General features: G+C 40.5%; 1 protein-coding gene across 1 annotated transcript in view; it reads right to left on the bottom strand.

Moving 5' to 3' along the window:
• Positions 1-3238: 3238 nt before the first annotated feature.
• Positions 3239-24889, bottom strand: part of JADE3 (jade family PHD finger 3) — a 51194-nt gene continuing 29543 nt past the window's right edge. The window contains exons 3-11 of the mRNA XM_048492840.1: positions 24228-24310; positions 18531-18688; positions 17156-17346; positions 13806-14017; positions 11944-12111; positions 11194-11310; positions 7928-8401; positions 6704-6821; positions 3239-6243 (exon numbers count right to left, since the gene is read on the bottom strand). Of these exons, the coding sequence (XP_048348797.1) occupies positions 5351-6243; positions 6704-6821; positions 7928-8401; positions 11194-11310; positions 11944-12111; positions 13806-14017; positions 17156-17346; positions 18531-18688; positions 24228-24310 (2414 nt within the window). The 3' untranslated portion in view covers positions 3239-5350. The remainder of the gene's footprint in view (positions 6244-6703; positions 6822-7927; positions 8402-11193; positions 11311-11943; positions 12112-13805; positions 14018-17155; positions 17347-18530; positions 18689-24227; positions 24311-24889) is intronic.

Here is a 24889-nt window from a genome sequence, read left to right on the forward strand (position 1 = left end):
TTTAATGGAGGAAATCCACCTAATATTCCCCACAAGTGGCAGTCCAGTGTGGTAAGAGACAGACAGCACAGTAGAGCAGAGCACTTATCTGGAAGACCCACCCAGGTTGCAATCCCCATTATGCCATGAGAGCTTGCTGAGTCACCTTGGGCCAGCTACATACACAATTTAACCTACTCCACAAGGATGTTGTGAAAACAAAATGCAAGGAAGGGAGAATTATGTGGTGAGTTGCTCTGGGCCCCCACTGGGAAGAAAAGCAAGGTATAAATATCTCAATATAAAATGAATACGACTACTTGAATAGTGTGCACTGAATTGACATTAAAGCCATTCCAAGGTGAAGCAACTGAAACATAGCAACACCCTATATTGCTTTCTATAACATTGCTCCTCCCTTTCTTTCATCCTCATTTGCTGTTGCCCAACTCATGTCAAAATGTAGACTGGAATGTCTTGATGTGTTACTTTGTTCATTATGGATCAAACAGATAACAGCATCACTACAAGGGCACAGAGACACAAAACAAGGTCAGAAAAACTTCCTGAAATTAGCATTTCTTAGAATCCTAGGGAGTCAACTAAAGAATAATTATATAGCCCAGAATGCTAGTGTGCGTGTGTGTGGTATACTTTCCTTAAAGAACCTGGGACTGGAGGCTCTCATTACACTCACACCTGTGTAAAGTCATGCAAAAGAAAACCATAGCACAAAGGTCACACACTGAGGTAAACATGACTGGAAATACGAGCCCAGATCTTTCTGAAGTAAATATGTGTAGCCACCACTCTGGAAATTACCTGCATCCAGCCCAATTCAAAATGTCCATAGTTACTTTTTAAATCTTTACATAATTTGGAACCAGGGTTCTTCAAAGGTCTGCAATAAATGTGTGAACACCAGTGACACCACGGTCAGGTGACACCATAGGAAGGACTCCGCCTCTCTGCTATATTGTTAGCCCTCCAGAATAACTGGTTGGCTACTGTGAGACAAGTTGCTGGACTAGATGGACCACTGGTCTGATTCAGCAGGTCTTTTCTTATGTTTTGCTGGTTCATATATTACTTTAAAATCAGTTATCTCCCCCATTTCATATTTCACTCCGTGTCCCCTACCTTTGAACCAGAGGTCAATGATCACTGTAAAGAACACCACCTCTATAGTGGGCCCCCCGTAACAGAATTCCTCCTCCAGGTTATCTGCTTAGTTTTGTTATCTTCAGGGGCTAGATTAAATAATCTTCTGTTTACAAGGATTTTGGTTATTCTCGGTGGAGATCAGTGGAGCTGTTTTATTTACCCATCTTTTCGGCCTCTCCATTTGGTTGCCGCAGGACTGAGAATTCATAGCACTGTATAGAAGTAGCGAACAAGGGTCATAACAATCAGGAGGGGGAAGAGTGGAAAACTGCAGCTGTTCAGCAGTATTGTGAAAAGGTAAAAACAGTCAGCAAGAAGATCTATCCCATTGACCAGAAAAGTGGAAAGGGTATGTGATTGCTAACTAACAAGTTTTATGCTCCACTGAACGAGAACACTGATGCTGTTTTCCTCACTGGGTAAATCCCTGGACTTTTGAACTCATTGTATAATCCATCATAATATTTTGATGCCTACCCCTGGCAACATGGTTCCCCTATAAGAGTTTGGATTTATACCCGCTTTTCTCAACCATAAGAAATCTCAAAGCAGCCTACAATCACTTTTCCTTCTTTCCACAACAGACATCCTGTGAGGTAAATGGGGCTGAGAGTGTTCTGAGAGAACTGTGACTAGCCCAAGGTCATATGTAGGAGCATATGTAGGCTTCATATTTAGGAGCAGGGAAACAAATCCAATTCTCTAGCTTAGAGTCTGCCACTTGAGAGGGGAATAAAACCAGTTCTCCAGATTAGAGTCCACCTGCTGTTAACCATTACACCACACTGGATTTCCTCATTGGTAAACTATGCTTGTTTTCAGTAGCATAATGAACAGCATTATTTGTTTGCTGTAATGCCTTGTCTTGGAGTCTCCAAAGCAATCTATTTACTACAAAAGAATTCATTTACAGAGCATGTGCAAAGGGACTTTTCCTCAATGAGCTCACCCTTAAATTCATAGGGGCAGCCGCAGATGTTGCACCTTCTCTAGTATCTAAAGAAAAGCAGCCCAAATCCCCTCCACTAAGGAAAGAGCAGTACAAAGGTATTTTTCCTTTAAGTGATAAGGAATCTCATTAAGCACGCCCCTCTCCCGCCCACACTATTATAAACTCTTAGCGTCAGAGGCAGAAAATCCTTTGATCATCCTCTGCAATCTTAATTAGTTTGACAGCTCTAATGAAATAAACTATGGTTTGCTGCAAAAAAATCTGATTAGCTGGTGACTAATGGAAAGATGTAGGGTCATGATGGGAAGATGTAGGGCCAAACTAAATATGATGGAGAACTTCTGGCTGCTGTGAGTTAGCAGTTGCTGTTTTAAAGTGATTTTAAAATGCTGTGAGGGACCAATCTGGATCTGGCCCACAGCTGTCCTATCCCATGCCTTCTCGTGTGTCAAAACAGCCACAGAGTGCATGTGTCTGCAATCTCCCTGCCACTCTTTTGGCACTTGAAAAGGCACAGGACTAGAAGGAAAGATCTCTGTGTCATGGGTCTTGCGGCATTCTAAAAATCACTTTACAGTAGTGATTGTGAACTTGAGGTGGTCCCAAGTTCTCCATCAAGCATTTAGTTTGGCTCACAGTGTAGAAGCTGGAGGATAACCCAGGCCCATTTGTACAGCAGAAAAAATTATGGCATGTAACCAACCATACAGAATAGTATTACTGTTTGAAGGTGGGATTTCATTCCTGCCACTGCTGACCTCTATTTGCCTCCTATGATGTGCCTCAAAATCTACCGACCCTTCTCACTCTAAGTTATTTCATTATAGTGGAACCGATTTCAATTCGTATTAACAGATACGAGGAGTGCTTCACACTTTACAAAATATGTAAATATCAACATTGGACACATTTCTCCTGTAGGAATTAGTGAGGTAATTTTGTGTAGATTGTCATATGTGATGACATATACTGCAGATACAGCAAAATGCGCCAGGATTATCACATGCTTCCTTTGTAAGAATTTTACCATATCTGGAGAGTCCTTTTGAGGTTATCTAAAATGCTTAGTTGACTTTATCGAACAATACATTTGTCTTACAACTTCCCCACAAACAAACATTTAAAAGATTACAACAAAGGAAGTATGGTTAGCAGTTCCATAATTTAATGAAAAAAGCATTGTAAAAAGGGGACGTCTAAAAAAGACAGTCCATTTTTGAAAAAATTGAATATATATATTTGTATAAAGCAAAACAAGAAAACAAAACAAATTAGGTTAAGAGGTAATACTTTAAGAGTTAGCCACTGAACACACTGAAAAACTAGCAAATACACTTTGGAGAAACATACTTGAGAGCTATACAGCCGAAGGCTCCTTCATGTATCTATTAAAATTATGTAAAAATAATTAAAAACCCACTATTGCCTGGGAAGTTATTTTAATCATCCCCCTTGCATTTGCAAAACTCTGCAATCTCGTTGAAGCACACTTTACCACTCTTTGTATTTTATTCATGCCATTCAGCTTGAAATACGATTGTGAGTTTCTTCCTCCTGGCCCGAGGAATTGTTCCCAAGTTCTTCCACATACTCACATGACCAGTAAAAATGGTTAATAAATACAATTTTAAAAAGAGAACTAGAACTCTCATACGAGGGAGAGAACGTTTTAGCACCATTCTGAATGGCTCACAACTTAAAGGCCAAGAATTTCTCAAAAAGGAAAACACAGAAACTTTTTAAAAAGCTGCTGCCTATTCACATAAATGGAAATGTCTTAAAATAAACCACTTTGAAAAAGATATGACATAGCAGAAAAAACAAACAAAGCAAACGTTAAGATTGCATGAAGCAAAGCAGGACAGTCAGGTTCATTTTATTTCCTTTCTCTTCCCAACATAATGCATCAGAGTTTTAGTTTGCAAAGAAATATTCTCATTTGTCCCTGCTACACCTTAATAATCAGGTTTCAAAGTGCACCCAAATACTTTTGCTTCAGATGGCAGCATTTCAAGCAACAATTGTGATTAGTCCATTAATGAAGCAATTTTTGCACACTAAAACCAATTCATTCCACTTAAAAATCAAAGGTGGGCAGTTGTGAACAGCATTTTCTTGCAAATCAAATCAAATGACACAGTAGCATAAACATTTCCCATTCTGATTACCACGGCTGTCTACTTTACTTGGAAACCAACAAACTTATTTGCACACAGAGGTTTTAATGTTTTGGCTCAGAAACCGGACGAAAGTATTTGCTAGCTGAGAAACAAAAAAAGTGAAAATGAGGTGGTTCATGTAAAAAAGCTTTCTGAGCTGACAAAAGAGGATCTGGCATCACCGGTGATTGCCTGAATATATCAAGAGATTCTTAAGGACTTCTAGTATTAAACACTATGCACATATCAGCCACCTATACTGGCATGGCCAAGTAAAATATTTTACAAGTGCAACCCACGACAAGCTATATATATTTATATATACACAAGGATTACAAAACAATTTAAAAAATACTAGAAGTTAAAGAGTATTTACAGAATACAGCAAGTTGCTAAAGCCAAGGGAAACAATCTTCAGCAAGAGCAAACTATAAAGGGGAAATTCTAGAGGTCAGTGTGTTTGGCAGCATTGGCTAAAGTGTGTGTAAATCTTCAGCAAGTTAGGAGAAAAAATTATGTGATCCTGATCTTAGCCATGTTTACTTGGGAATAAGCCCTATTTTAACTCAATGAGCCTTACTTTCAAGTTAATATCTAGGATCACATGCTTTGTTTGAAAACTCACTGAGAACATGATTTCCATCTAGTAGTCATGTACACTCCCACCCCCAAAATTAATAATCTGATCCAATTTTGCTGACAGGTAAGTAGCAGAAAAGTTTCCTTTAAAAATTAACTGCTCAAGTTTTCCAATAAACTGATTGTATTGCAGCTGCAACAATGACTGTCAGATGTTCTTCCAAATGGTCACAGAATGACAATAGGGCTTTTGAAATACCTGTACACCAGTTCAAAGCCCAGAGCATTCCTTGCCATATGAAGAAGCTGACATATAAAATCCTCTTCACAAATATGCAAGCAGTCTTTAGTTATAATCACACTGACCTCATAAAATCCAATTAACAATTTATCTAAATAGCAAGCTGATTCACTGTTAGGTGAGAACATCTTTTGCTCAAAGTCTAAATCCCATGGTTTATGCCAATACTTCTAATTACACAAGGGCTGAGCCATTTTTGTGATCAGGGGTTTCTAATCATCTTTGTACTGAACTGTGAGAAATCAAACTTCTTTTGTTTCTACTGTGACAGTCTCTACTGAAGTCTTTACTTGGGCTTTCTCTCTCTGAGCTGCTTCTCTTTAATTTGACTTGCCCTTTATTCTCATCGCTTTCAGGTTCAGAGTCACTGAGTTCTAAATCAGGACAATATCCATCATTGTCCTGGTAAGGAGCGCTGCCCATTGGATGTTCAAGTGTCTGCTTGCCCCACGAACGTTCTCTCATTGAAAGCCTTCTTATAGGCTTTTCACAGCATCTGAGGTCTTCTGTGGTCCTCACCAAGCTGTTGGTTGCCTCTTTGAAGGACCTGTTGAAGTGCTCTATTGTGGATTTCCTGAAGCTGCTCTGGCTAGCCAAATGTCCGGAGAGAACAGACTGCTGCTCACATGTTTGGCTGGAGCTATCTCGCTGAGATATGTCACCGCATCTGTTCATTAAGCCATTAGATTTTGCTAGTTTAGAACTCTGTTGCATTTTCCCATTCCCAATGGAAGACTGTCCATGCAATGCAGCTTGAAGTGCTAAAGGTTTGCCGGACAACTGTCCGCGATGGAAGTCTGAGGACTGCGCCAAGCCAGACTCTCTTGCTTCATTCCTAGACTTGACAATCCTTCCAAGTAAACCATTACTTCTATTTTCATGCTGAAACCTTGAGTAGGATTTCATATTTGAAACAAAAGGCTCCTTGGGAAATGGAATACCCCTTTTGCAGTAAACTGAAGTACTGTTATCAGGAGAAAGGGGCTTGTTCCCTGGCTTCAAGTTATTTTTGCAATCTCCTAAAGCTGATTTTGGCATCTTTAGCTTTAAGGTGATTCTAGGAGGTGGGTAAAATAGTGTATTCTCCACTGCACTTGTCAGAGAATGGCCTGAAAAAAGATACAAGGGAGGTGGGAAGAAAAATAATGTATTTAAAAGAGACAAATCTCATTATACCAAGTTATACGACAAATTTATTATTGAACTTACTGTATCAATCTGCTTTGTCATACTTTTGTAATATATGCAATTCATACCAATCTTTTTCTAGATTTCCCTAAAATATATTCAATAAAGTTTAAAAACATTTTTAACCTGTTCGTGGATATTCTTAGCATGAACTACAATAAACAGCAATATTCCTCAGAAGCTGTTCAGATCAGATCAGCACAAAAGCACTAGTAAGCTTGTAGCATATGCTTATTCTAGTGATTATTAGTGGCACTAGAGAGGAAGAAATAAAATGAACATTCCTAAAATAAAGGGCTTAAAAATACTCCAGGAGATCCCACAACATAATCAACAACAAAAAAACATTAGAAATTACTATCTCTCCGGTGTGCTGATTACCTGCAGCAATTTCTTGATTAATAAGCTGAACTTGCAGATTGAAAACCTGCTCATGCGCCTTGCTGTGTGACAGTTTTAACTTCTCTCTTCTGCTTACCATGTAGCAAAGATTCCGTACCTGTTGAAGGAGAAAGGAAAATGAAAAATCCCTGCACACTTAATGCCTGCAGAATTTTTCTCCCCATGATTGCAGTTTAGGATAACATGCAACTGCAAAAGCACATAATTGTTTAAAGCCTGTATACTTAAAATTATTTCAGTCCAGGAATTAGAAGTAGAAAAACAAACTCAAAATTGTGACCCTATACATAAATATAGCTATTATCAGGCAAAATGAAGTCTATAATAAGCTATAATAATCAGTCTCCTTCCATGTTCAGGGTTTAAAAATGCAGGAACATCATACACAGCTGAGAGGCAAATATCACTTATGATCTAATTTCATCCCTCACACTATGCAGTTCACACTGTGCCACTTTCTAGATATTTCCTTTCCATCTATGTTTTTAGTTCCATCTTTACTATCCATCTCCAAAGAGTTCTCTCAAGGTCATGAAAAATTATGAAGGAAAAGGTTTAAGCTCTGTGGCGGTTATGATTTTATAGGCCTAGATCAGTTCCTTTCTCTATTTAGCTGGCACTGGGTTTCTAAAGCTGCAACTGCACAATTAGGGCAAAACAACTGGAAGAATCTCAACAGACTCTGCATTATTATCCCTTCCTCAGAGCAAGATTAGGATCTTGTGGCAGTGTCCCCAAACTTGAATACTGTCAAGAAACCCATTCACTGATGACAATAGCCCTGGCAAATTATTAGTGGTGTTACAGGCCCGGAGATAGCTACTGGAGACACTTAAGGAACACAGTACAGAGTGCTCTGGTGATCAACAGGGGTGGCAATTGGCCGTCCTTAGCTTCAGCACACACACAGTAGCATAACAAGCATATGCACATATCATCTAGCCAAATAAGAGTTTGTGACTGGATATGTTGCGGAAATGCCACCATCAGAATGTATCTCCAGCTCCCCGTAGTATTGGTGGGCACGGAGGCAGCACCAAGACATCTCCTTCCTGCTAATTATCTACAACTTAGCTTCTTTGTAATCATCTTACTTTTCTCTATCAGACTCCAGCATATTTACCCTTTTTCCTTCTAAATTTCTGAACTAAGTGTCTGGAGGTATTATAAGCACACACGAGAAGTTTAACATGCAGATTTTACCCTTTCCAGATCCTGCCTCAAGTGCATAAACATCCTCATTCGAGTATGAATACTATCTTCTTTTGGCTGAACCAAGCCGTTTTCTTCATCCTCCTTGGGAGGAAATAATGGTTTATTAAAGTTACTTTTCCGTTTCAGTTTCCAATAGTTGTAGATCAAGTCCACAGTGAATTTTGGAAGGCCTAGCTCGGCTGCAACATCTTCTATTCTCACTAGCGAGTAGAACTCTTCCTCCAGCTCTCGAAGTTTCTGAGCACGCAAGCTGGTCTTCTCGCTTTCAGTTTGCTTCTGGTCCACTGTGCTCTTGGGGTGGTTGTCTGACTCAGGCAACAGGCTTTGCTTGGTTTTGCTATGCTTTAGGCAGTATGACTTGAACTTGACCTCATCACCATCATCCAGGATTGTTTTCATCTCTAGACTATGCTCAAAGGCACATGTGACATGAAAGGCAGTGATGCAGCTCTTCACAGAGCACTGTGGAGGGAAGGAAGCCAGTCAGTGGGTAAACCAGGTGACAAACATGTAAAAGCTTCACAGAATTTTCTTTATTAAATGTATACAATTTTTAAAATTAGGGATATTCAAAAGATGCCACTTCAATTTAAAGGTAGTAGTTCAAGTTAAAAGTCCGAATGGTAACTACTGGGCAAAAATCAAGCCATTTTGTTTCATGAAAGCCTCTTAGAGGATACGATCTGTACATTGAGATATAGTGTTTTATCCAAATGTTCTGGAAGCTACTGAAGACAGGAAGGCACAGCTAGTCCCTACAGTGAATGCAAATGATTAAATTCAAACAAAGATATTTCCACTATAAAGCTGAGGACTACTAAACAAATTGCTCCACCTGTCAAAGCGATTAAGTTAGTCAATATCAACCAATCTTTACCATCCACTAGGACAAGAATAGGCAAATGGTCCTAAGCTCCAATGAAGAGCACAGTTGCATAATACTACCCCTTTCAAATACCTAGAGCTTTTAGAGTATTTCATGTTCATGAGTCCTTACAAAAACCCTGTAAAGTCAATCACACTATAATTCCACACTGCAGGAGGAATAGTGGTCAATTAAAGCCACCAAGTGAGTTCATGGTTGAAAAAAGTCTAAAACCTCCTTTGATCAAATGGGCTGTGGTAGCATTATCTGCTAACAGTCTCCAGGGGTGGCAAACCTATGGCGGCAAACCAACTGGCCATGCTGGCAGGGGTTGATGGGAATTGTAGTCCATGAAGATCTGGAGTGCCGTAGGTTGGCCACCCCTGGCTGTATACCATATTGCGGGGGAAATCAAAATCCAAGGAGGGAAACAAGAAAAACCTAAATTCTGTGAAATGCAATTCAGACTACAGCTCTTCGGCTCATTCCGCACAGCATATTTATAACGAGCTGCAATTGCCATAAATGAATTCATTTTCCATTAAAAGAAAAGGAAAACGAGTTATTTTATAACAATTGCAACTTGTTATAAATCTGCTATGCACTTTACATTTGCTTTGTGCTACATCAGGCAAATGCATAAGCTCCTCTGTCAGGCACAGCACCCTTCAACTGTCTTTGCAAAACACTTTGTAACCCAGCAAGGGGAAGAGTAGTAGTAGAGGTCCAAAGCCTTCAGAACACCCAAGATCTGACAACCCTGCAGAAAGGTCACCCCACAACTCCTTCTTTCCTCTCCAACCCCAGGAAAGAACTCCTCAATTGAAGTCATACAAGCTGACTGTGGTACAGAATCAGTTTAACTGTCAAAACTATGGGGAACAAACTCTAGAACATTCTTAGGCAATGGCAGCACAAGGCACCACTATAAGGGAAACAGAACTTCTGAGTCTTCCTTGGCTACACGACTTTCCAAGATCTAGTCAAAATCCATTCACTTGTATATTTCCCTCAATCAACTTATATGGATCTTTCCCAAACCCAATGCACAACTCTCCTTGCAAAATAAATAACTAATAAAAACCTGATTAAAAAGAACTCTTACAAATTCAAAACAAAGAATGCAAGTTTTCATATCCTGTGGTGTGTTCCCTGGTGTGTTACATTTATGCAATGAGCTCTTTGTGAGGCTGCCCTTGAAGACTGCCCAGAAGATCGTGTTGGTATAGAATGCCATGGCCAGAATGTTAACTGGTGTGGGACCATATTACTCCAGTCTTGTTCCATCAATACCAGGGGTAGGGAACCTGCGGCTCTCCAGATGTTCAGGAACTACAATTCCCATCAGCCCCTACCAGCATGGCCAATTGGCCATGCTGACAGAGGCTGATGGGAATTGTAGTTCCTGAACATCTGGAGAGCCGCAGGTTCCCTACCCCTGATCTATACTGACTCCTAATTTGCTTCCAATCCAAGTTCCAGGTGCTGATATTGACCTTTAAACTCTGTTGTAGCTTTGGGCTAGCATAGCTGTTCATCTACTCCAGTCATGTTTGGAGTGCTTTGGGTGTCCCTGCCATCAAATGCTAGGCAGGTGACAACCTGAGAAAGAGCCTTTTGGTTGTGGTGCAAAAACTTTGGAACTCGCTCCCCTGGGAGATTTGTCTGCCTCCCTCTACTGTTGTCTTTTGCAACAATGAAAAAAAATTTTTTTGTTTTTTTCTTTGGCATACTCACATTGATGGCTGCCTACCCACCTCCCTGGTTTGGGTATTATGCGTGTTTATAAGTTTTTATTGAATTGCTGTAGGGTTGAAACGTTTAATGTTGTGATGTTCACCGCCTTGGGAACCTTCCTTAGTTAGAAAAGCAGCATAGAAATGCTTGAAATAAATACAATACATTGTAGTGACTCTGAGCACCAAAACAACTTGGGAATGCTTTACAAGCAAGTAGACAAGATCTCAAAGTACTTCATTTTTTGGAGATGAAAATGTCCTCCATGCTTTCAGTGTATCTGTGAAAGAAACAGTTTAGCTTTGGATCATGTTTCTTTGAAGAATGACTGGAGACACCTGAGCCAGCTTCAGTTTTCTGTAATATGCTGGTGTTCTAACTCAAACCAGCTCTACTCAGGCTTGTATACTACTGCTAGAGACCTGACTGTTGACACCTGGAAGCCTTCCATGAAGAACACAGCCATTTTTAGTGGAAGTTTCTACTTCTAAAGACTGCTCATTAACAAATTACTACAGGAAGAACAGATGTTTCTACCACTGACTTCCACTCAGTACAATATAAGACTAAACCTGTTAATGTCAAGTATTTAAGCAAACATGCCTTTTGCACTCTGTGTCCTTAAAGACTGCAACACAGAGCTGGTACATACCTGAATACAAGCACCAGTTTTAAGTTTGCATAAGCTGCAGACTAAAGCCCATCTACTCGGTGGAATGTGAGACACTTTTGTAATTGGTTCCATCCTTTCTGGGCAAGCGATGCTCACCTGCAAGCAAAAAATCATATGAATTACTAGTACTGATGCTGCCAAAAAGAGCTACTGAAACATCCGAATTCTGCATCTCATAAAGCTGGCAAACTTTATGATTCACTTACTGTGAATTTCCCTTTTTGGTGGTTCCAAGGTGGGGCATTTGTTTACATCACAAATGCCTCTCTACCAAGTCATTCATGTGCTTAAGAAGAAATGCTCAACACACACACAGGCGTTCAGAGTCTTTGCTCTATTCCAAGGAAGTAACTGTTCACTTATTAACCATCCAATATACTTCAAAAGAATCGCATGCAGCAATAATTACACTGATCCCTTTGACCAATTATATGGATGGTGAGCTGCTTACTTACACTCTTGGGAGTCACTGTTTTCGAGACTCTAATCTGGAGAGTGCGTAGAACAATCTGATCACCTTATCAATGGCCAGATCCTATAATCAAGTTTTTATTTCCTTCAAAGTGAATGCGTTTCCATGAAAATTTAATCTGGAAACCCAGAGTTAGATAAAGTTGCTTAATAACCAAATTTGGGCCCCAAGTGGCCATAATATATTGTCTACTGTATGCCACAGAGTTAACATGGAAACATGAGAAAGGCTATGGAATTAACAAAAGTTAGCTATACCTCTGGAATCCAGAGCGCACAGCTGACATGTGCCCACTTGGTGCCGGTTCTGGTAGCCTTCATGGCACCACCTCTCTTTGGACACAGAAGACACTGAGGGTGTATTCCAAGGACACAAGTACGGCACAGCCAACTCCCTTCAGGAACTTTTAGGATTCCGTAACAAGCCTGATAACAAAAACAAAAGTGGTGTTTCATGAATTTGTAAGGCAAATATATCAACACTGACCACAGTATATTTCTAAACTCTACACATTAAATGCATTTGTAGTTTGTCTTAAACATTTGGAAAGGAAAATTCTCTTTGATAGTTCAGTACAAAAGGCTAAGCATCAGTGTGCTTCAGCAGTCAGAATAGTATGTCTAGGGATCAAATTCCACTTGGCTGCTAAGTTCAGTGAGTGATCTTAGCCAGACGCTGTCCGTCACCTGAACCTGTAATCTGAACTTACTTTAAAGCAGTTGTCAGAATAAAATAGAGGATAGTAGACCATGTGTAGCTCCCTGAGCTCTGTGAAAGGACAGCAGTAAACATGATGAATGGAGTTCTGGTAAAGAACCCATGAGCAAGCGCTGAGATTGTGCTCTCTCTCCTCCAGTTCATCTCCTCAGTGCCAATGAAGCATATACTGCTAGTTTATTTAACTTTATTTACACCCTGCCTTTCCCCCCAGTTGGGGCCCAAAGTTGGTTACATCGTTCTTTTGTCCTCTATTTTATCTTCACAACAGGCCACTGAGATAGACTAGGATGAGAGTATGTGAATGGCCCAAGGTCATAAAGCAACCTTCTACAGCAGGTTGGGGATTCAAATCTGGGTCTCCCAGAGATTCCAATCCTACAGTCTAACCATTAGTAGCAACAAATAGTATAAGAAAGTGATAAGGAGTTACTAATTTCTTGTTTACATATATTTTTTAGAAATGTATTTGGAAAATTGTGCATTCGTTTATTTTGTGGCATCTGGTACTAGTACACAAAGTCTAACTTAGAAAAGTACTCTTCTAGCCTTACAGGAACATCTACAGAAGAAAAATAGTTCTGAATTATTCCCAATTAGTCCAGCAGAGTTCACTCTTGCCTAAGTTGATCCATCCCTGCAGTACCCTTCATCCCCACTGCCATCTGCACTTACCAGTACTGCACTGTCAATTACCAGAAACATTTATCATCTTTTAAAACCACTCTGTTCCATTTCCTTCTATTATAGGCAATTTAAACAAACAACAATTTTCTATACATTCCTTATTAGCCTTTAAAAAAATCTTCTTTGATATGTCTTAACCAGAATTTAAACACCTTCATTATTGAGAAAAATATTTTTTGGGAGCTAAGCTACTGAGATCAATAGCAAAATGTGTTAATAGTTCCAATATAATCTTGTTTAAATGCATTTATGTGCATGTTCAATGTGCTAAAAACTAGTGTAACATGCTTACTGTATCACATTTTAAGGAACAGGGTTGTGTATTTCCTCAATAAAGTTCATTTCACCAAGCAAGCTGTCAGAGTTCTGATTTCTTAAAATAAAAATATGTCTATCTATCAAGTTTGAACACGTTGGTTTATAAACAACTAGCTAGCCAGTGATGGAAACAGCAGCTCTCTCCATAGCATCTGTATTTTAAAAGGAAATCTATATATAGTCTCTCCTGCCTTCCACAAAGGCTTTCCAGACTTCTGCAATTTCTATTTTAATGGACAAACGAACACTGGAAAAAAGTGAAATGACACATTAGAGAGTAAAATCCTTTAGCTTCATTTCAGATGTCAAACTTTTTATAAAATGCAAATACCTATATAGTACAGCACTCTAATTACCAATATAATCCACTGATTTTTAAAGCTCTGCTAGCACTAACCTGATGAACACATATGTTGCACTTGTCACAAAACACCATGTCATTCCCATCTTCGCTATCAGGAGATCGGCACACATCACAGATGACATCTTCATCATATTCTATACCCAGCCCTTCCTCTGTCTCAATAGCATGGTTCATGTTCTCATGGCAATGACGTTCCAGGACTTCCACCATTTTCTCCATTGTGTTCTCATCAAGCTGCCCACACCCTGCAAGACAGTTAAAGTAACATTTTATTTAACACATTTGAGGAATGCATATAACTATGTTATGGCCCAATCCGGTGACTGCTGGCATCTTTGGCCCCTACAACAGCATAAGAAGCAGTCTTGCTGGTGTAGAGGGCAAGGACGCTGGTGTCTGGTTGCCCCACAGCTACACTACAGCAAAACCCAGAAGTGGAGGCCCCCGCTGAGGTACACTGGCATTCAGTTGGATGCCGGTGCAGGGGGAGTGGGCCGGGGACATTCCTGGGGGTGGAACCGACTTTAGTTGGCTTCCACCCAGGCTCTGGTGTCAAGATCGCCGCAGCTTGGGCCTCGGAGCTACACCACCCTCTTGGGTGGCACAACTACATTTTGGACAATGGGAGGGCTTTTCGGGCAGCCGTGGAATTTTTCTTTCTTCCTGCCTCCCCACTCTGCCTGAAAGACCTCTGGAGGTGGTGTAGAAGACAAGCCTTTATTGGCATTCCAAAATACAATAAAACAATTGTCCATAAGAGACAGATAGATACAACAGCCATTCAGAGTCTTATCAATAGTTTAGTCCAAATGGACTCATCAAAAGTGCCATTCCTATACACCTCTCCACAGACCAGACTGAAAACCCACCAACAGAGCCCAGGCATCACAACAGCATACAGTATCAACACTCCACTATAAAACACAGTTTGTTAGAGTGGCACCTAACACAGAACAAGGGATAGGGGGCGAAGAAATGGGCAATGGAGGTGGTGTAGCAGCAGGGTCCCCAGCAGCCTGAGCCCTTTGCATGGGGCTGTTAGTTTCTCATAGAAACCAAGCTCAACCCATTACCCCATACACAAACTTTAAAGAGAAAACGTTCTGCCTTGTTTTAGTTTTGCTGCCCTGCCCCAATTCACTTGCATTAAACAATGAAATTTCTTTTTCCATTTCATGGATTTCATGTTTTTAATATTATTTTGAAATCAGCATCATTGTCTACATAATATTTTGAGAACATGTACATCTCTCAATTAGAATATTGGATTTGACAAAAGAAGCAGAATTTCAGCATTTCATATCTAAATTACTCACAAATCAATTTTTTGAAAAGAAAAGTAGATTCTAATTAAATGGAATGTTAAGAACATCTCAAATAATATTTGCTAGTATCTAAATTACACATGACACTGCAGTTCTGAGATGAACCCCAAATTCATTTTGCCCTAAAAAACCCTTTTACATCCATTCCATAAAACCTCCTGCTTCATGTAGCCTGTAAAAACAACGTTTATTCAAAGAAGCTGATAACATTAACTCAGTCCGATTCTAGTCTATGACACAGAGCTTTGTTTTAAGGACACTGAGCCTTAATATGGAAAGCGGCTGCATCACCTTCAGTCAGATTTCTCAGTGAATGCCACACACTCTTCCCATTCAGATGAGCAAATTAACAGCCCAATCCAAACCCTGGGGTGGCCTCCAAAAGGCTTCCAGGCAGAATGGGGAGCCAGGGAAAAACTGAACAAATCCAGCCACTAGAAAGTCCGCCATAGGGCTCAACAGGGTCCATCAACCATCCCACCGGCGTTCCGAGGGCCAAACTCCGGTTGAAGCTGACTAGCGTCAGTCCCACTGCCAGCAGCATCGGCCTCCACATAAGGTGGGCTGGGTGCTGGGGAGTTCTGTATGCCTATGCCCTCTCAGCTCGCGTAAGTGCCATTTACACCAGCTGGGAGGGCAAAAGCATTGGTGCAAGGCTGTGCCACCTCCTGTGGCTGTTGTCCCCCCCACCCCCAAATCTGGATTGGGCTGTTACATCAATAAATGTAAAGTTGAAAGGATCTGCCACATCAAGACAATAATACTCTTGGTAGTCTCCCCAGAGATCAAAACTGTCTTCTGCAGCTTACTGAACTGTCATAATTACATAATACTCCCTTCTATATTTCTCTCTCTTAGAAGTAGTGAAGTGCAAGCCTGCTCAATGCCCACTTGGTCAAGCCATTAAGAATTTTAGTAGATTGAATTAAGCTCAGGTAGAAGCACACACCAACCCCTAACTGACTGATGTTTCTCTATACAGGCTTCTGTTCTTATTCCTAAATTTCAATACAGAATAAAGCAAAATGCAGCAGCAAACAATTAAGTCACAAGTTAATTTGAATGCACACTTCTGTCTTACAGTGTTAAGTATTTTAAAAACGTATGTCCCAAAATTTCATGAATGTAAATACATAATTTGAAGCATCAAAATACAGTGTAAAATAACTAACCACTAAAAACAGCCTGTGAAAATGTCAAAAATTTGCACTTCAAATAACAAGTACCGGCTTCAAGAACAGTTAACTGCAGTTAGAAGTGTGCAGATAATTATGTGCAAGTCTTGATAAACAGCATCTGTATTCTGCTAGGACCATCTGTGATGGACAAGGTTAGTTCCGCCTCTCCCTAAGAGGAACCAATAAGAGCTGGTGAAACGTTGAGAGAGAACAGGAAAACAGAAGTTGGGAGCTGGCAGCTGGGGAATTGAGAGGGGAGAAGAGGTCTGGCTGAGTGAAATTGTGGAGAACAGCAGCTTAGAGCAGGCTGAAAATAGTTAGTTTGTAATCAAAGGAACAGGACCAGTACCCAATGGAAGCAAACATTCTGCCTCACTTGTGTTATGTTAATAACAAACAAACGTTAACTTCTTGTTCTGTTGAACTCTGTAAGCTTTGTGCCTAAGGGAAACACATACACAATTTAATATCCTACACATTCTCTCACACACAAACATTCTCTCTATGTGTGTATGTGTGTGTGTGTGTGTACATGAATAAATGGTGGCAGCATGTGAATGGAACAGTGTTTAAGCCCCAACCCCAAAAACTGTGTGAGTGAGGACGTTACTAAAGGGGGCTAGGCTACCCTGTCTGTGGATGTCTCAGTGAGTGAAAGAGAGGAGCTGAGGTATGAAATGGCCACCAAGGTTCTGTATATTTTAAAGGACACAAGAAGGCTGGCAAGTGTGATGTCCTCATGACCCATAATCTGAGAGAGGGTTTTAAGATTTGCGAGGCACTCTGTGAGTAGACAGGGGTGTCACACCATCTTTTCCATAGTCATTCAAAGTCAACTTAAACACTGAACCATTTTTACTGCAATTCACAGTACTCTCACCCATTTCAGCAAGCTCTGCATTTACTTCCTGGAGCCAGAAAATATCCATGTCATCCAAGTCATAACGGCACATTGATTCTGCCAGTTCCAAAATGTTGATGTAACCTGGCTCGGAGGATTCTTGGCTTGAACAACGAATATACTTCCTGGGACGTGTGTATAGTACTTCTTTCACCTTTTCTGCTACAACTCTAAATGAGATTAATATTAAAGTCAGCTGCCACCTTTTAGTCAAGGAACACTTCCACAAGTAGGAAAACTAGATATTAAATGCACCTAATTTGTATCAACCATCTGGGTAGCAGTGCAATTTAAGATCAAACAAAATTTGATGCTGCTTATATCTGTGCAGCAGAAATAAAGCACAATGAAAGCCAGCGTGGTATAGTCTAAGATCTGGGAGACCCAGGCATTAATCCTTACTTTGCTGAGGTATAAAACTCTGTGTTGAAAGGTAGTCTAAAATACTTTCAATAAATTATATGAGATTATACAGAAACATTAAGTTTTTGCTTTGTCATCTAGAACTTTGCTTCCTTACAAGAATAGCATTAGTTCTAACAGTTGTGCAACATGAAATCAAGATGCAAATACCAACTACTTTCACTGCATTTTCATTCTGCCTTCAGTCTAAAACTATCACTTATCAATACAGTAGTTCAGTTACAAATATGATCAACAAAAATATGAATACTAAACAGGCGGTAATGGTTGTATCCACAAAAGCCTGTCATAGCATTTTGGGTGGCTATAATCTACACTGCTTACAGCAATTTATGTTATACGGCAGCCATGCATATTGATTTGAACAATAGCATCAGTTAAGCATGAATATAATGCTTTCAAGAGCCAGAAGCAACTTGATAACACTTAACACACACAAAAATACTTTCAGTATTCAAACATTATGTTCGTAAAATTACTGTCACATATTGAGTAGCTTGCTCAAAGACACCTAGCAAATCTGTGGAAGAAGTGATACTGAACAAGGACCTTTCCAAATTGAAGCTCAGTTGTGCTATTATACACTGGCCAGTATCAACACACCACAACTGAATATTGAACAAGGAAAACAAGGCTACAAACTGTGCGTTGAAAGCTACAACTGGCCCTGCCCACATGTAATAGCCATGTAGGCATAATCTAACATTTATATTTTATTTCTGGCTTCTTGCATTTTCTCACCAGCAACTGGAGAATTCTGTGAGGCCATCAGAGGCAGATTTATATAATAGTGTTCAATAACTCAAGACTTATAGAAATCCACAGTTAATATGAACAAAAAGCATATATACATTGTGACGCTAGATAGGGATGGAAGTAGGCAAATTACGTTTCTATGCAGTCCAATTCATACATGTTTAGTAAAGATTACCTTAGAGAAGGTTGTGGAATAGTATCTGGACTGGCTGGTACCTGCACACCTTTTTCCCACTCTTGTTTCCATGTGTCAGCAAAGAGGTAATATTCATCTGGATTAATATGATGAGAATCTGGAAGTTTCATGGCACTAATGAGGTCTTTTCTAAACACCTTAGAAGGAAACAAAAGACAGAAACGGTGCTCAGGTAGACTTAAATTGCACAAAATGTCTGAAGCCTGAATTATTTTGCTTCTTTAATAATAAGACCCAACAATGCACACAGGCTGCTGTTCATTCATTTAGACTACGCTAAACAGCTACCAGAACAGCACCAATCAACCCATCTTTGATTTTACCAAGTTGAAAGGCTAGAAATGCATTGGTATTATTTGGTACCTGACTTTTTCATAAAAAAATCTCTGAGAGAACATGCCCTAGACCAGTGGTGGTAAACATATGGCACGCGTGCCAGAGGTGGCACTCAGAGCCCTCTCTGTGGGCACGTGCGCACAGGGTTCGTCATGTGGGGTAAAATCACACACACACACACACACACACACACACACACACACACACACACCTAGGCTGGTCTGGGCTGCTGGGCACGACGTGCGTGCACCACGGTGAGCAGGGAGGACTCGGTTGGCAGGCCTGGGGGGGGGGGCAGAGACAGAGGAGGCAGAGATGCAAGAGAGGCGCAGAGCGGTGCACATGGGACTTGCTGGGGGCTCGAGCAGGTTGACCCCTGCTCGAGGGTGTGGGGCGAAGGCGCTGGAGCAGGGCAGAGTGCGGGTGCACGCAGGACCTGCTGGAGGCTGGAGCAGGCTGGCTGCTGTTGCTCGAGGGGTTGAACAAACAAAACGCGTGCCTTTCCAAACACCAGGGAAACACTCAGATCCAAGTTTTTGGCCATCACCTGGGCAGATCACGCCTAGGGAGAAGGAACCGAAATGCATTTAGGATTTTTTAAAAAGCACATCAAGGTCTTTGCTAGAACTGCTTTTATTTTTGTGTTCCTGTTGCATTTTTGTGAGAAGTCAAGTGCTGTGATGACATGTGAAGGAAAAACTGCAGATCAGATGGCTGCTCCACCAATGTAGCTTTCCTGAAGTTATCCCACACCTTGCACAGCATTCTTGCATAGGATTGCCTTCCTTGACTGCTTTTTTACTTCTATTTTGTTGGGGGAGGGGGTTTATTGGGTTTCAGAAAGTGAAAGTTTAACTTCCTTCTCCCCCACACCCTTTCCCCTTCCCCTGGCAGTCCCCAGCGTGATAATAGTGTAATTATTTTGGGGAGATTATTAGCATTAAACCTAAGACCTAGTTTTGGGGAAGCAGTGTAGGTAACCCTGTTAAGCGCTGTTAAACCCCACTGATGTTCATGGGAAGAACTAAAGTGCAATCCTTTACCTGGGAGTAAGCTCAGTTGCTGGCAATGGGGCTTGCTTCTGAGTAAACCTTCCTAGAGTCGTGATTCACCCGTTCTAAGAATTGCACGGTTGCTTCAAAGCAAAGCCACCGACTACCAGCAAGCTTACTCCCAATTAACACGCACCTCAGAGCCAACAGTTTTTTTCTAATCTAAAACCTCACTATTCAGGTTAAATTGCCGTGTTGGCACTTTGCGATAAATACCGTATATACTCGTGTTTAAGCCAACCCGTGTATAAGCCAAGGCACCTAATTTTACTGCCCAAACCTGGGAAAACTTAATGACTCGGGTATAAGCCGAGGGTGGTAAGCCGGGAGGCAGAGGGAGCTCCTTATTTGGGCAGTGACTCCCCCTGATGTCACTGCCCAAATAAGGAGCTCCCTCTGCCTCCTGGGGTTTGAGGAAGCCCAGCCAGCCAGGGCGCCTCGGGGTTCCCCCTTCACCTTCGATGAGGGCAGCAACAAGCGGCTTCCGGGGGGCAGGGAGGTTGTCCCGCCCCCGCCCCCAGCCTCCTTGTGATTAATAGAAAATGGTGACTTGCGTATAAGCCGAGGGGGCTTTTCTCAGCCTTTAAACAGGGCTGAAAAACTCGGCTTATACGTGAGTATATACGGTAAGTAGGTTTTGGGTTGCAGTTTGGGCACTCGGTCTCGAAAAGGTACGCCATCACTGTCCTAGACATTCAGGTTAAAGGACTATTAAAGTTGTGTCATACAAGTAGGCCACTGTATTTTCTGTTGTTCTTCTTACTGTGCACAGAAAGAAAAGCATAAACTACTATTCTCACAATTTGAACACAGGATGTCTCCTAACTTTGGGATACAGAAACATGAGAAAAGGTTGTCTCCATTTCCACGGATGGAGAGTTTCAGTGTTCAAATAAGTGCAGACAGCCATTTCTTCTAAGTATGCCACCAAAATACAAGGAGACAACACATGAATGAAAGGCTTGTTTGTAATCATACTGCAATTGCTGAGGGTGGGTGGGTGCGTGGGAAGCTATATTCAAGGAGGAAACCTATTAAAAATAATGTTTTCTCTCACAGCTGTTCTGGGGACTGGAAACAATCCTTCTTGAAATTCTGCCAATCTGCAAGGTAGGAACTGAAGAGTTAAACTCCATTTACTGCTTTAGGTAACAGGTTAAACATTTCCATGAAGAAAATGAACTACCAACATCAGAAGAAAACTAATCTCCAAGGAGCCCGCATTTTTACAGCTTAAAAGAACATGTGACAAGTTCTGAGTTACTGTCATCTGTATGTCCCATGCTGATACAAATTAGGGACTGAGGAAGAGTTCCTCAATTTCTGTGACAGTCAATGAGCATTCATTTTTCTAGACTTTCCAAATATTTTTATTCCGCTCTTCTTCCAAGAAACTTATGACAATATGGTGTAGTGGTTAGAGGTTCAGACAAGGATCTTCACTCAAATATCCAGTCTACTGTGGAAGTGTGCTGAGTGACCTTGGGCCAATCACACATTCTCAGCCTAACCTACCTGTCAAGGTTACTATAAGGTTAAAATGATATGGGGGAGAACATTGTAAGCTACTTTGAATCCCACTGGGAAGAAAAGTGGGGTATAAATGAAATAAGCACATTAACTTACTCCATTTTATGATCAGCGAGCTTTAAAACAAAGTACCGTATATACTCGCATATAAGTCGACCCGCATATAAGTCGAGGCACCTAATTTTACCACAAAAAACTGGGAAAACTTATTGACTCGCATATAAGTCGAGGGTGGGAAATGCAGCAGCTGCTGGTAAATTTCAAAAATAAAAATAGATGCCAATAAAATTACATCAATTGAGGCATCAGTCGGTTAAATGTTTTTGAATATTTATTTCAAAGAAAAACAGTAAACTGGCTCTGTAAGTGGAAAAGAGGGTCAACAAGAACAATATGGTATCAACAATAACTTTAAAAGTACAAAAACCTTAGCTCAACCAGCAACCAAGCTAAAACACAAGAGTTAAAATCCTCCAAAACTGGATTCCTCATCATCATCTGTATGCCCAAATGTAACCCAACTTAGATTTTAAGAGGGATATTATCAGAAATGGAAAATCTACTATTAGCTTCCATTGTAAACAATGGGGGATGGGGCATCCCCTTTGGGGGTCAATAACTTTGGATCCCCTGACACAAACTTCACCAAACCTGGCTGGTATCATAAAGAGACTCTCCTGATGAGACCAGCCAGGTTTGGTGAAGTTTGGTTCAGAGGGTCCAAAGTTATGAACCCTCAAAAGGGTAGCCCCATCTACTAATAGCTCCCATTGAAAACAATGGGGAATGGGGGCATCTCATTTGGGGGTCCATAACTTTGGACCCCCTGAACCAAACATTACCAAACTTGGCTGGTATCATCAGGAGTGTCTTCTGAGGGTACCCTGTAAATTTGGTGCCGCTAGCATAAAAACTGCGCCGCCTGCTGGCCGGCAAAGTAAAAACACACAAAAAAATTTAATGACCCGCATATAAGTCGAGGGGAGCTTTTTCAGCATTACAAATGTGCTGAAAATTCGACTTATACATGAGTATATACGGTAGGTTTTTGAACCTGAGTTAACTCAGTTATAGGTCAGTGCTATAACTCCTGTAACATACTATCTGAAATTAAAGAGGATTTTACAAACTGCCCAAAGAAGAACCTCAGCATTAACTGTTTTGTTCACTGCCCACCAATGGAGGCCAATTCCCAGAACCTTAAATAATCCACTCAAACTTTTCTTGAAATAGTTTATCAAAACCTGGGTTGTATCATTTTATGTTAAAATATTTCAAGTGTGATTAATATGTTCAGTTTCAGTGGGGAGGAAAACATAGTCTGCTTGATGGGGAATAAGTTGCAATGAATTCAGTAAAACTGCATGGGGGAGCACTTTGGTGATTTTTTAGTTTTGTCATCACACTTTTAAAAAATTTCAATAAATACTTGTTTACTATAATGACTGAAAGAAAAGGCTGACAAATTATTTCAATAATTCAAATAAGTGACCAACAGCTAAATTACATTCTAATCTTAACAAAATGGGTTGAATCCTCCCATCTGTCAGGAACAAGCACTAATGGATACAAGGTCTTCCCGCGCTCTCCCTTCTGAGCCTGGGAAAGTTGATTTCCAGGGTAACTTTTGGGAGGTGGTAAAGGGAGAGGGAAGTGGACAAAATCACTCTTCCCTGCTTCGTAGGGCTACCAGGTCTCTCAGTGTGAGGAAGCCCTCATTGCCTGCCACCACCACTGCCAGTAAGCCCTCATTGCCTGCTACCACTCAGGATGATGGAAGGAGAAATTAAAAACAAACACACGCATTGCTGTCATGTATACTGTGTTGTCCTTCTGGGGAAACCCAGAAGTGATGCAGGGTAGTTCTAGGAATCACCAGAAATATTATGGTTTTACCACAGAGCTACCCAACGTCACTTACAGGTTTTCCCTAGAAGTGACATGGTGGCACACACAATGCTCCCTCCCAAAGCTCCCACGTAACCCTATTGTCTCATTGGTCAGTAGACCTTTGCTCACATAATAGGCAATGGGGGAGCCATTTCAAATTTTCCCCCCGTAATCTCCAGTCACATGTGGCTACTGCTTAATTCTCAGTCACAGCAATACATTTTTCCAGGGCAAGGCAGGGAGGCAGAGCAGGGGGAGGGGAGCGCACTTTTACAGACTCTGCAAATTCCTTGCACAGGATCTAACCTCATGGCTATGTTTTAAAAAGATCATAAAGCTCAAGAAAGAAGCTATGTGAATGGAAATACACATGCAGGAATTTTGACAATTGTTATTGAAACCCCTTAAGTATTTTTCTTCATCAAATTTTTTATAATTTTATTGTTATATATGCTATACTGATGCTGCTAGTTTTATGAATTTTGTAAATTGTTTTAACCTGCTCTAATTTATTTTATTCTGTGTATTGTTGTTTTGGCCATTGTATGTAATATTGTGTTTGGCCTAGTGTACACCACCCAGAGCCCTTCGGGGGTGGGCAGTTTATAAATTTGATACATAAATAAATAAATAAAAAATATTTCAGATCAAATATAAATTGCTACTGAAACATAAAATTAACATGGAATAATTTTAAAATTTGTTCACCAAATTTTGTTCATGAAATGAGGAGCTGGGATATATTCAAATAAACATGCTAAATCAGACTGTACCCTTTTTAAGGTATTAAACAATTTTTAGCAAAGTTTTCCAGTTCTAGTTTTTCTGGAAAATTCATGTTGCTGAGTAAACACATAACATTACCTACCTCAGCGGGTTTCTTTTGTTCATTCGATGGAGTTTTTGATTTACTCCTGTACTTGGAACAAGAAGAAAAAGAAGTGGAAGGACCTATATGCACAGCAACAAAAAAAAGGCAAAGAATCAAAAACATGCTGTAACATATTCTAACCTTGAATGTCCTAAAGTTACAGATAACCAAGTACTAGATTAATTTATTCACAGTGCAATCTAAAGATTTAGCCTGTAAGAATGGCTATGTTTTGGTATGGTCTGTTGTGCAGGGAAGATAACTACTTCAGCCTCCAGTTTGTTTATACATCCAAAGAGAACTGAAAAGGAAATTAGATAGTTCTTGGTCCTCTGGTTTTCATGCCAGAAAAAGTTGACCACAAAAACAAAAGCATGGACACAGAAAAACAGAAACGAGGCTTATTGGGAAGGAATGTAGCCATATACACAAAAATTTAGAGGTACTGTGCTATAACATGCACAATATTTGCCTTAGCTTGACACACAACTGAATCAGTATCCTGTCATGTGACAGGATACTGAAATAGCACAATGACTTTATTTTGATAGTTAAGTGAATGCTTGGTTTGGGGAAAAAACACTTGATATATATAAATCTCATATGTACACCATCATCTGCATACATCATCACCAAACCTTCCACATCCCTTCTTCTTG

This window comes from Sphaerodactylus townsendi, linkage group LG04 (genome assembly GCF_021028975.2).
Source record: "Sphaerodactylus townsendi isolate TG3544 linkage group LG04, MPM_Stown_v2.3, whole genome shotgun sequence".
In the NCBI taxonomy this organism is placed as follows: domain Eukaryota; kingdom Metazoa; phylum Chordata; class Lepidosauria; order Squamata; family Sphaerodactylidae; genus Sphaerodactylus; species Sphaerodactylus townsendi.